This window comes from Cydia pomonella, chromosome 2 (genome assembly GCF_033807575.1).
Source record: "Cydia pomonella isolate Wapato2018A chromosome 2, ilCydPomo1, whole genome shotgun sequence".
NCBI lineage: Eukaryota > Metazoa > Arthropoda > Insecta > Lepidoptera > Tortricidae > Cydia > Cydia pomonella.
The window spans coordinates 21,839,770-21,852,651 of NC_084704.1; the positions used below are offsets into that span (position 1 = coordinate 21,839,770).

Sequence of the window (12,882 nt, forward strand, 5' to 3'; positions counted from 1 at the left end):
TTCCATGTCCAAAGCGTTAACTGTATTTAAGGTCTTACTATGTGATTACTTTGATACATATCAATTACAATAATAAAAATTATATTTTATTAATAAATAAAGTAGTATAGTAGAATAAAATAATATTAGATTTAAATATAAGGCTACCTATACACACGTTTGGTTAGTGCTGCGTATACATTAGGTTACTGACGGCCAACAAAAGCCAACAAACGCTAAGAAATCGAGAAACCCTCATTTACCCGCTATCTAGAACTTGTTTTTACTTACGTGTACATGTTTTCAATATATTTAATTATTATAATTATATTTGTCGATCCTAGTGAGTATTCAATTTTTTGATCTAAATTACACGTGGATTGGTCTTATACTCTGAAATTGATTTACAGAAGATAAGCGCATATTTTCATGAAACATTTAATTCAGAGGGTTAACCTATAGACGGTTTAGAAATTATTAATCTGTTCTCCGGAAACCTGAAATTACTAGCGGGAAGAGGGAAAGTTTCATATTGCAAAAATGTGTTTGAAAATAGCTACTCGCAATCCAAAAATAGCGCCGTGAATCGTCTTTGAGGCCAAACCGTCATATCCGGAAATAAAATGTTGCCATAATCAGATGTAAAGTAGCAAGGAGAAACAGGTATTTTAAACCTATTTGTTGTGTTAAATACCAAATTCACCTTTAAATAATAATGTAAAAAAATAATACTTCTTTTATTTTATGTTATACACTACTCCTCTATATGAATTGTATTATTTAAATTAAAACATAAATAAACTTTTTCAAATAAATATCATATTTCGTTTATAGCAACTTTGGTCCGCCTCTAGAAATGGTCGATTTTCCTGTTTGCTGTTCTCCACTCGTCGAGAGTGTGTTAATTTAGTTAAAAATCGGACACTATTCTAATTATTATTATTTCTTAATATTAGTTATTTTTATATTTTATTTAAGACTTGAAGAACTGGTGTTATTGAGCATAAATGATTATTATTGCATAAAACGACTCAGTGGTACTTTTGCGTTGAGACGGGAGCCATCTTGCAATCTCTAATCAAAGGTCCTTGGCTCACAGTTTCGTTGTCTAGTTGAAAGTCAGTTTATTCCATCATAAAATAATCAAATGGCGTTAAAACGAATTAATAGGGTACGTATTGTTATTCGTGATTTCTACTTATATGAATAAATTAGTTCTTGGACAGAGTGTGGTAAAATATGTATCCAGACTTGGAAGTGAACGTTTCGTCATTGTGAATACCTATTATCGAAATTCCTTCTGGATAATTCCTAGTGCGTGATTGTTTTGCTGTAAAGGTGTGGAGTGTAACAATTTACAAGTTACGATACGGTTTCTATAAAATAACGGTGAATCAATGTTCTACGTAGGTGACAATTCTGTGCACACGGCGTACATAAAATGTCGGAATATTGTGCCAATTTTAAAGTTATCTTGTCTTCACATGATGCGAGAAACGTAAAAATATGGAAGTTTCATCTTACAAAATTGCTTGATGAAAGGATTATCTCTGGCAGACTTGGTTTCAAGTTCGTGACCAAACCTCGAGTTTATTTTGCAAATGATGACATGTCCGACTGATTTTGGTATTGTTTTTGGTCGTGTTGTGACACTGTGTACACGTCTTGTGGTTTCACTTTCAGGAATTACAAGACCTTGGCAGAGATCCGCCGGCACAATGTTCTGCAGGACCACACGGCGAAGACCGTGAGTACTAGCCCTATTGATTTATGTGCTTATAGTTTTTGTGACTCATTGTCGCATTACAATAATAGTGAGAAATTATAGTCAATGGTTACGGTTTCATAGCATAGAGACAGTGAAAGCTTTACAATGCTTCTCCATTGACATGTGATATAAACATTTGTCATTGTGAGAGTCCTCTACTCAATATCATAGGTTTATAATTAACATAAATTGATTTCAAACCTACACTTAGCAGAAGGAAGTACCTACACTTAGTTGAATCCATGAAACCATGTCTTAAGTGAATTAAGAATGAATTAACTAAATTCAGAAAATTGGATCTGTTTGTGCACTTATTACTAAATAATATTTTAACTCTTGCTTGCTTTTCTGATGTTATGTATTTTTTTCAGTATTCCATTGGCAAGCCACAATTATGGGTCCAGTAAGTAGCTTTTTATATAAACGTCAATAAATATTTTTAAACAAAATATAACAATTAACCATCTTTCGTTTTAATTCCAGGTCGACAGTCCCTATCAAGGAGGAGTATTCTTCCTGACTATACATTTCCCAACAGATTATCCATTCAAACCACCCAAAGTTGCATTTACAACACGTATCTATCATCCCAACATAAACAGTAATGGCTCCATCTGCCTTGACATTCTGCGCTCACAGTGGTCCCCAGCGCTCACCATATCTAAAGGTATAATATCTAACCATTATAAATATCTAATCAGTGCCTCTGTCATTAAGCATTGTCATTATCATCTTTATTATTTATGTTGGTGTATTTCTATATATTAGTATGTATATTGTCTTTTAGTGTGCATAGTACAGTTATCGTCAAATAGACTGTGAAAGCTAACTAAATAGAAAGAAAACTAAATAACTTGCAGTACATTTTTCTTCTCATATGAAAAAACTAAACTCGGACAGACAGTACTCACAAAATGACAAATACCAATAACAGAAGTAATACTTTTAATGTGAAATATCCCTCTAAAATGTGATATATCAAAGGGTCCAAGTGACAGCAGTACTCCATATGGGGTCTGACTTGCAATTTATATAGCAGCAGTCATTGCCCTGGAGTAAAGTATCGCCTTCTTCTTCTTCTTCTTAATTTTACCTTTCACATAGTACAATCAGTAGTAGTAATAGTATAGGTTGAGGATATAACAGGTAAATCAGCTGGGATGCATGATGTTTTACAATAAAATATGAGGTAATTTCTAGCTGTAACCTTGTAATTGATGAGATACAACCTGCAGACTGGCAAATGGGCAATCGAGGCTTTCTAACAGGATTTTGTTCAAATGCTTAGTATTAGGGGCTTTAGAACCCATAGAAGCTATTTTCCAGTTGTCAGAATGACTTGGCCACTCAATTGCTTTTGGTAACTGTAGTTACCAGCTGTCACACTTATTTTATTATAATAATAGAGGTCACTGAAAAATATGAAGCATGTGAGTGGTTAGAAAATTTGCATCTGCAGGTAATGTAATCAATTTTCAAAATCTTCAGGAAGTTTTGGCCCAATATTATCAAATTGGTATCTTAATTCCGGTACCACTATTTTGTATTAGTTTATTTGAGATAGGCATTGTTATGGAACTCTTTGTTTGGTCAATGACCTTTTAGCCTCCTATCTTTATCTGATAAGTGCTTTCCTTTGTGGCTTTTACGGTACCGGTTTCATATATTTTAGACTGGGCAAATTTTATTGGGATTCCACACCTGAGAGATGATTAACACATTAAGTGCCGGGAACTTGCGCGGAAAAGTATCCATTGCATAGTAATTTCCCCCTACAAAGCGGAAAAAAGCTGGTATCGGCTACGAGCGTAGCACTACGAAAACGTTGGCAGTGAATGTGTTAGTGGAACCCTACGCCTCCTGTCTATCTATTAGCCAACTGTAACTAAAGAACCTACAATTAGAAGATAATTAAAAAAAAAACTATTGCCTCTACTATGATGTATTAGCTATATTTAAGTGTCCTGGTGTCAGTGGTATCTGGTGATGTCATGTCTTATATTGTGTACAGTTGCCATCAGATATATTGGAGCAGTCAACATGTTCACAATTATGTCAACAAAGCTTCTGTTATTAAGGCGTTAAAGTACATGTTCAGATGTATTTGAGCACCTAAGGGCTCCGTTATATCTGATGGTTATATTGACAAATATACATCATTATTGACATCGTTTTTAAATCTTATGTATCGCTACAGGCTATATGTTAAGTTAAAGTTATGTGCAGCAATCATTATTTATCTTAAGCAACAGATAGTTTTTTCTGCATTTTGAAAAATGACTTCTACTATTCAAAATATAAATTAAGTGCTGTCTTACACTAATTATATTTTATTGAACTGATTTTAATGTGCTCAATTATATCTTTCCAGTGTTGCTCTCAATCTGCTCACTGTTATGTGATCCAAACCCAGACGACCCATTGGTGCCAGAAATTGCTAGGATCTACAAAACGGACAGAGAAAAGTACAATGAACTAGCCCGTGAGTGGACGAGGAAGTATGCCATGTGATGAGTCAGGCGTGACGTCAGCAACACATACACACACACATCGCCACAGCCCGGGCTCCCATCCCTCCTGTCCCAACCCAGTCCCCTACTTCAAACCATGTTCCTCCGAAATTTTAACTTGTATAAATTGTCTACATTCACTAGGGTCTGCCTAATTTCTGTCTTGTCCAATAATATTTTTTATGCAAATATTGCATCCTAAGTAAACTCGTTACACATGTGCAAATATAGTTTCTGTTTATCTAATAAGATACATTTTCTACATAAGAGCAAAATTCTTTTCCGTTAAACATTGATGTGTCAGTAGATGTCTTAATGCATTATTCTCATTTAGTTGAAGTTAAACATTAGTTAAATTTACATGATTTGAATAATTGTATTCCTAAAGAATTTGTACTTTAACTAGATCTAAATTGCATTGTGAAACTGTACAATAGCCATATGATTAAGAAACGGAGCGTTAATTGCTTACTACTGTCCGATTGATTCACTTAGGAATTTGTCAATGAAATGTATGAAAGGCACGTAAGTGTTCAGAACATATGAGTAATATAAGTAAGTGGTATTACGAAATGAGCTCGTTGACGGAGTCGAGTGAGTGTTAATTTTTTTACTAGAGAAACGACCTTTTTTTTTAAGTTAGTAAATGTAGCGTGCTACAGACCAGACTGACATCTGTTGAAGTGGTCAGTTTTCTTTCATCCACAATATTTTTAAAGGAAGGAAAACGCTCCAATAGCTACAACATTCAGTATAAATTACAGTGTATCTCATAAGATCATAAGTTACGATTAATCTAGATTTTTTCAATATGGCGTTCTTTATAATTTTATCTAATATATATTGTGGTTGTAAGGATACTTGCGTTGTAATTTCCACGAATAATCCTATCCACGTACCATCCCACGTTCCTCGGGACAGATCGAAGTTCGAACAGCGGCGCGGCCGCGGCTGGCCCGTCACCCGCGTGGCAAGCGTGTGTTGCAAACTGCTACAAGAGGGACATTATGTTCGCTGGTTCAACACAGGGAGATTAAAATTAAAGCTTTTCAAATTGTAATCAATCGACAAGTTGTATTTTAGCTTCACTAAATTGTAAGAAACAATAAATTATTGTGTATGTAAATAACGGCGAGCTTTATTTAGGCACGGGTTACCCTAGCAGCATGCCCTCGCCGGCTGTAAATAGTGACGTCCTTGCGCGGCAGGTGGACAGTTGGCGTTGGAAATAGCTCCACGCTCCTAAACGCTACTTCAATTAAGATTTTATCGAACTTGATACTCAGTTCTCTTTGTCCAACTACAATCAATACTTAAAACTATAAATGAGTAATGCCCTTTACTGGGAGTAACACTAGCATTATTTTGGATTTGCTTACATTTATAACTGCCGTTTATCTTTTTAACTCGCGCTGGACTAGGTTCAGATCACAGATAGATAATGTACTTGCCTTAATTTATATTTACAGCGTTAGCTCATAATTGTTATATATCACATTTCAGTGTCAAAATGGTAACGAGGTCAAGCACCGGAGACCTACTTTTGTTGTACTGTAATGATCGTCCACCGAAGCGTTTCGTCGAAAACGCAGAGCTAATTTATTTACAGTAACCCTTTTCCAAGCAACTAGTTCAAAAAAATGACAACGCACATTATTTTGAGTTATTAAGCGATTATTTCCTAAAATAAAAATAATTTTTAAAAACTAATTGATCAATTCCCACGTTACTCAATGGTAGGTAATTTATTTAAATATAAATTATTGTTTTTAATTATTAAATTAAGTAGCAGCTTACAAAATGCGTATATGTACACCAAAGTTCATGAACATACATGTCTTGTTTGTGACAGGTCAATTCGAACGTGCACTGACATAATATCTTACACCTTTAAACGAGCAATTCTTGTATATATATATATTTCTGTCCTCTCTGTATATATCTCTGTGTCTTGTATATATATGTTCTGTCGGAAACGGCTCTAACGATTTCGCTGAAATTTGGTATATGGGGTTTTTTGGGGGTATACAATCTATCTAGATTAGTCTTATGTTTGGGAAAACGCGTGTTTTCGAGTTTTCATGCGTTTATCTTTCGACGCAGAATATGGTCGCTAATTTCGTGTTACCGGCCACTGTCCGTCTGGTCCAGCGCGTTAAGACGCGGACTGCTAAACGAGTGTTACGGGTTCGAATCTCGCCCGGTGATTAACTTTAGTTTTTTTTTTATATGTTCAAGTTTATACATAATTTTTTAATTTTTATTGTTTTAGACAAGTTTAATTTAGTAAAAAAATGTAGTTAAGATTGTCACCTATAGACCACCATATTACAATAAATAGTTATAATATAAAGCTCGGTCGCCCAGGTACTTATATATTGATATACGAATCATGTTGTTTAGTATAGTTATCGTACGTTTCGCCCGCGCCGATACATGGTACGGACAAGTACGAGCGAAATGCACAACTAACTAATTAACATGAATCACATATCACTGATGTCAATATCAGTTTACGTTCGAATTGACCTGTGAGACTACAGGAACCTAAAGTTACAGTAGTTACCACCAACTCTGACGCGGTTAGTGGGAATGACCCGTCCTCCCATACTTTCAATTTTTTTTTATCAACCAGTAACTGCTGATCATTGATTATTCAATTGATCAAACGGAAACGACCATCGATGTTGCCACCCACCTGCCAGCAACTGCATACAAAGTGGAAGAATAAAAAATAAATAAATGAAATCGAAGTACAGTTCACTAGTGTTGTGACAAAAAGATTAAGCTTGTGGCATTCGATGAAACGTATTTTTTTAATCTGGAATTTAAAAGCAGTAAACTTTATGAAAATACATGTTGCAATAACACTTCATCCTGAGAATCATATTTTAACCTTTTCGCCGCCAAGGAAGTTTAATGTCGCGAATTGGGAAGAACCTAAAGGGATGACAAAAGACCTATCGATAAGCTACTTACTAGTGTTCAGAAAAAGAAGAGTCGTGGAATGTATGATTCCATGACTCTTCTCTTTCCGCATAGACTCTATCAATGTGAAAATAATGAATAATCCAGAATAATGCAATTTAATTATTACTATGCAATTTAGACGAATATTTTACTAATTAAAGCAAGTCGTCAATGCTGCTACTAATGCGTGCCACAACACCTAAGAACTTGAAATGCATTGTTGGCGTACGAAAGCTTTTTGAATTCTGCACTTATCTAATTTCGTGTAAGGATACGATACAACATAATAATACCAGTCGATGTTAAATAATAATAAGTATTTATTGCAAGTTAAACTTCATAGAAGTTAAAATTTATTTAGTTATACAATCCCATTTTCACTCGCTTTAAATTTTCAATAAATCCTTTCTTAGAGGAGTTCTACTACATTTGGAAAATATGTTTCAAAGTTGTGTATTTATTACCTGTCAGTATCTAGTTGCTAGGCTTCTATTGGAAGGTACAGTCGCTCTCAGATATATCGGAGTGGCCAAGGTCTTAACAAATTTCTGAACGATCTAAAAGCAAAGTTGTTAAAGTGCATTTTCAGATATTTTATACCACCTTGGCCGCTCCAATATACCTGCCTATTTGATGTCATATGATTCAGTAAATAGATCCATTGCAGACGCAGTACTTTGGTAAGTACATAAGTGGTCTTATGAGTAGGTCTCAATGGTGAACCTATACTGGGGAGCTTATTAGGGTTGTTTAAGTAAAACCGTTATCCAAATAAATTTACTTTATTCGCAAACTATATAGATATACTCCCTATTTGAATTAATATTAGAGGTAACATTCAAATAAACTAAGTTACCATGAAATAGTTCTGTTTTAGTTTGATAAGTTCCAAAAATTTCGTTCTTTATTATTCTACTCAGGAATGTAGATTACAAAACGTATTGTACAAATCACACTTAGGACTAATCATTAATAACTACAGAAAATAATTTACAAAAGGCACGACTACTATACTACAGCGGCAGTTTGTAGATGGGTTGGCTAGTTTGGATCACCAAATTATGACCTGATAGTGCATTGTTTTTTGCTTTATTACTTTACAAAATAAGTCCGGTTTTTCATTTCTAAAAGTTCGATGCGTACTCACGATATTCTCAAACGGAAAGGATACATTCAGTGTTGGACTAAAATGCAAAATGTCACAATTTAATTTTATATTAGGATAAAAGGCTCTATGACAGAAAAGCCGTTCGTATACATTCTAAATTTAAAGAGAAGGTAGGCCTAATTGAGCAGTCTCCAAGTTAATCACGTAACATTGCTTATAGTTCTGTTGTTTCCATATTTTTTGCATTTTTCATCTGCTCCAATTGTTGGTAGAAGTCATATTTGACTTGATTGGTCTGAGGTTCAGTTGCATCAGAATCTATGGAAGGAAAGGCACCTGTGGTGATAAAATATGGTTTTTCGTTAGACAAGTCTTGATCTACGGCGTTTTCGTCGAGAGAGTCGCGCTCCGAATGGCTTACTTGGTCGTCTGATTTGTACCATTCGTTTTCATAGGCATGGAGCCATATCGGATTTGATCCTTTTGTACTATGTTTGTTGGTGTTGGGAACGCGGCCGCCAGAACTCCTGATCGTCATATCTGATTCGCCGGGCGTCGGTGATGCTGAAAGAAATAATTACCATTGTTACAATATATATATATTTGCTTGCGGGAAGCGAAATAACAGTGAATCAATCTTGTATACATAATAGATAGCAGGTACTACGTAGTCTAGATATAGAGACGCATTGCGTTGTTTGCCAAACAGAAAGTACATTGACCAATTTAATGTCGCATTTACTAAATTTAAACGATCAATTGTTCATCTGATTTGAAGTCATGCTCTCTCGCAACCGTAATAGATTCGTTTTGTTGTTTCAAAATATGATGGTTTTAGTACATGTTCGTTTAACGGGTGAACGATTTATAAAATTTGGTACACATAGTTTATTAGGATTAACCTAAAAATATTTTTTATTCCAAATTGATAAGGTGAGGTGTAGATATCACTTTCGGTGCCGGGCGCCCCGTTTCCATTACAAAATGAACACACAGCTTGGCAGTGACTGTGATATAGTCACCTACACAAACACTTGATTTAATAGGTAAACAAACTATAGCAGTGGATTTTATAAATCCTGTAAATTACTCAGTGATGCGTCTTTGTGTGATTTACGGTACTAAATTACAAAACATAATTACCATACTTACAATAAGCAGTAGCCGTAGCTGCCTTCAACCTCCGCACGTAGTCAGCCCGCTGACTGAGGCACATCATGACTGAGAGCACGAGCAATACGGCGAGGAACAGAGTGGTCCACACAAGCCAGAACACCGTCTGGTTGGACGTGATCGTGTCTACCGTTAGCGGCTGGTATTCGGCTGGTTGCGTGTCGAGGACGTTGAATTCCTGGCGAGGAAAAGTAACGAACTAGAAGTTGGCTGATTCTCTATTTCAAAATGTGTCCAAACGAGCCTGATTCTGATGGGAAATCGACCTGTTTGAATAAGTTGCTACGTTACCAATCATTTATTTTGAAATGTGACAGTTTCTTATATAGATTCTATGATAAACTAGCATTACTTAGTTTGCGTCTGGAACAGCGCCATCTACCAGGAAATTGGGACAACAAACTAAACATACTCCCGCCTTAAATGACGTGACGTCATTAGAAAATAATAAAATGAATCAATGTTCCAACCTGAACATAATTAAACAAAATAACAACTTATTACGGACGCAAACTACTTTTCTACATCACATAATAAAGGACATAATTTGGTTATTGAACGTTGCAATACTCCTGACGAGGTTCGTAGATCATAAGTTCTGGTAAGTTGGTCTTTTCCAGGGTATTTTTTTATAATTCTTCCCATAGGCCAACGTCCAGGAGGAAGCCTCTGGTCTTTTATTAGCACTAAATCTCCTTCTTGGAATTCTCGAGTAGGCTGTCTCCATTTAGGCCTCTGTTGCATCCTACTTAAATACTCGGATTGCCATCTTCGCCAAAAATCTTGTACCATTCTGGTTGTTAATTGCCATTGATCGAGTCTATTTATCTTCACATCTATTAGATCTTCAGATGGTATGACATTAGTTGGTTCTCCGATAAGAAAATGACCAGGTGTTAAGGGGTTCAAATCGTCCGGATGATCGCTGATGGGCGAAATGGGTCTAGAATTTAGACATGCTTCAATTTCTGCCAGGACCGTGCTTAGTTGTTCAAATGTTAGCGTAGTATCTCCAACTATTCGTTTCAGGTGGTATTTGGTCGACTTGACACCTGCCTCCCATAATCCGCCAAAATTGGGAGCGCCTGGAGGAATATATTTCCATTTCGTCCCTTCTCTATCTAGCATGGAAATAAACTCATCTGGAACACTGGATTTTCCTTGACTCCACATTTCCAATAACTCTTTCTCAGCGCCAATGAATGAAGTTCCGTGATCACTCCACATTTCTACTACATGGCCTCGTCTTGACACAAATCTTTTAAATGCCGCTAGAAAGGCTTGTGTTGTCATGTCACTTACAACTTCAATATGTAGTGCCTTTGTGCACATACAAACGAACAAACATATGTAGGCCTTGTAAGACTTGGCACCTCTGCCTTTGCTCATTTTGACATTTATTGGACCCGCAAAATCCGTTCCGGTGATTAGGAATGGTCTGCATCGTCTGACTCTGGAATCGGGTAAATCTCCCATTTTTTGCTCTTTGTTCTTCGCATTCTGTCTTATACATGTAACACACTCCCGTACAAAACGTTTAACGCTATTTGCTGCGTTTATCAGCCAATATTTGCCTCGTAAGTATGTAATCATCATTTGCGGAGGACCGTGTAGTGTTTTGGCATGAGCTTCTCTCAATATTAACGGAAGTAATACATTGTTTTTTGAAATAATTATCGGGTGTTTTCGTATGAATTCCATATCGGCATGCTTCAATCTACCGCCGACTCTTAGGATGCTCTTATCGTCAAGAAAAGGTGATAAAGCTAGGAGGTTGCTTTTAGATTTTAAGTTTCTGTCTCTTTTCAGATCTTCTATCTCTTCCGAAAATTCTACTTCTTGTGACATCCTAATACATATAGTAAGTGCATCGTTTCTTTCTTCGTATGTCAGGTAAGAAGGTAAGTTACTTTTCTCTTTGTCTATAATTTTTAGCCAGCGTCTACAGTATGCAATAACACGTGTAAGTTTCTCCAGTGACGAAAACTTCTTCAATAAGGTAAGTTGTTCTTCATTCTCATTGGTTACTACCATAGTTACTATATTCTTTCTCTTTTCTATTGCTGTATCTAGTGGAGTTCCTTTTTCTAATCTTATTTCTTTCTCTTTCAGCATTGCAGATCCGTTCCACCATATCTCTGTGGACATTAGTTTGGAAGGCATCACTCCTCTTGAAGCAGGATCAGCAGGATTTTGCTTAGTGTTTACATAGAACCAGTGATTAGCATCGAGTATCTGCGTGATTTCTATGACTCTATTCTTTACAAAAGGCTTCCATTTCATTGGATCTCCGTGTATCCAAGCCAAAGTCACTTGACTATCTGAATAAGCGTATACGTTGTCAAGATACACATCTAGTGAATCAGCTACTTGTTTCAAAAGTTTACTCAATAATGTAGCAGCCAGTAATTCCAAACGGGGTAAGGAAACTTTTCTAATCGGCGAGATTTTTGTTTTTGCTGTCACGAGGGATACTTTAATTTCTCCTTCTTCGTCTATAACTCTCGAGTATATAACTGCCGCATAAGCTAATGCTGAAGCGTCTGCATATCCATGCAGTTCAAGAGTTGATTTACTCGTAGTGTGCATCCATCGATCTAAGCTGACACCTTTCAAAGCTGGCAGTTCTCTCTTATACTGTGACCACTCTTTTTGTAGTTCTGCCGGAAGTTCTTCATCCCACGAAATGCCTTTTTTCCACAAAACTTGCATAAATATCTTTGCTAGTATGACACTTGGAGCGATCCATCCCATTGGGTCGAATATTGATGCTATCTCAGATAAAACGCTTCTTTTAGTCATAGGTGTGTCATAGGAATCTTTGATATGATTAGGTATGAACAACTTATCTTCCTTAACTTCCCATATTATACCTAATGTTTTCACGCTCTCTTTGCGTTTTATTTCGACTGTCTGCGTTTCTTCTCTCTTTTCTTGCTTGTCTAATGCTGTCATAAACTCTTCGCTATTCGAACACCACTTCTTTAGTGTGAATCCTCCAGAAATTAAAATTTGTGTAACTTGTTTTTGAATTTCTATAGCCTCTTTTTCTTCGTCTGTACCTGAGAGCAAATCATCCATATAGAAATCTCGTAATATCATCTTTTGAGCTTCTGGATAGTCCGATCCTTCATCCTTTGCTGTTTGCCTTAAAGTTTTTATTGCCAGATAAGGTGCACAGGATGTTCCGAATGTAACAGTTAAGAGTTTGAAGTCTTCAATGGGTCCCTTTGGATCTGGTCTCCATACAATTCTCTGGTAATTTGTGTGTTCATCTTTTACTCGTATCTGTCTATACATCTTCTCCACGTCGGCAACAAATGCTATCTTGTATGTTCTCCATCTAATGAGAATGGCTCGTAAATCTTCTAACA

General features: G+C 36.1%; 2 protein-coding genes across 2 annotated transcripts in view; one reads left to right on the plus strand and one right to left on the minus strand.

The window, feature by feature from the left end:
• Positions 1-888: 888 nt before the first annotated feature.
• LOC133534636 (ubiquitin-conjugating enzyme E2-17 kDa) lies at positions 889-5,115 on the plus strand. Its single transcript, XM_061873850.1, has 5 exons — positions 889-1,150; positions 1,663-1,726; positions 2,119-2,150; positions 2,231-2,414; positions 4,119-5,115. The coding sequence occupies exons 1-5, from the start codon at positions 1,127-1,129 to the stop codon at positions 4,256-4,258; spliced, it is 444 nt and encodes a 147-aa protein (XP_061729834.1). The 5' UTR covers positions 889-1,126; the 3' UTR covers positions 4,259-5,115.
• A 2,875-nt stretch (positions 5,116-7,990) lies between these two features.
• The window catches only part of LOC133534637 (cadherin-23), a 43,085-nt gene continuing 38,193 nt past the window's right edge, over positions 7,991-12,882 (minus strand). The window contains exons 26-27 of the mRNA XM_061873851.1: positions 9,488-9,686; positions 7,991-8,899 (exon numbers count right to left, since the gene is read on the minus strand). Of these exons, the coding sequence (XP_061729835.1) occupies positions 8,550-8,899; positions 9,488-9,686 (549 nt within the window). The 3' untranslated portion in view covers positions 7,991-8,549. The remainder of the gene's footprint in view (positions 8,900-9,487; positions 9,687-12,882) is intronic.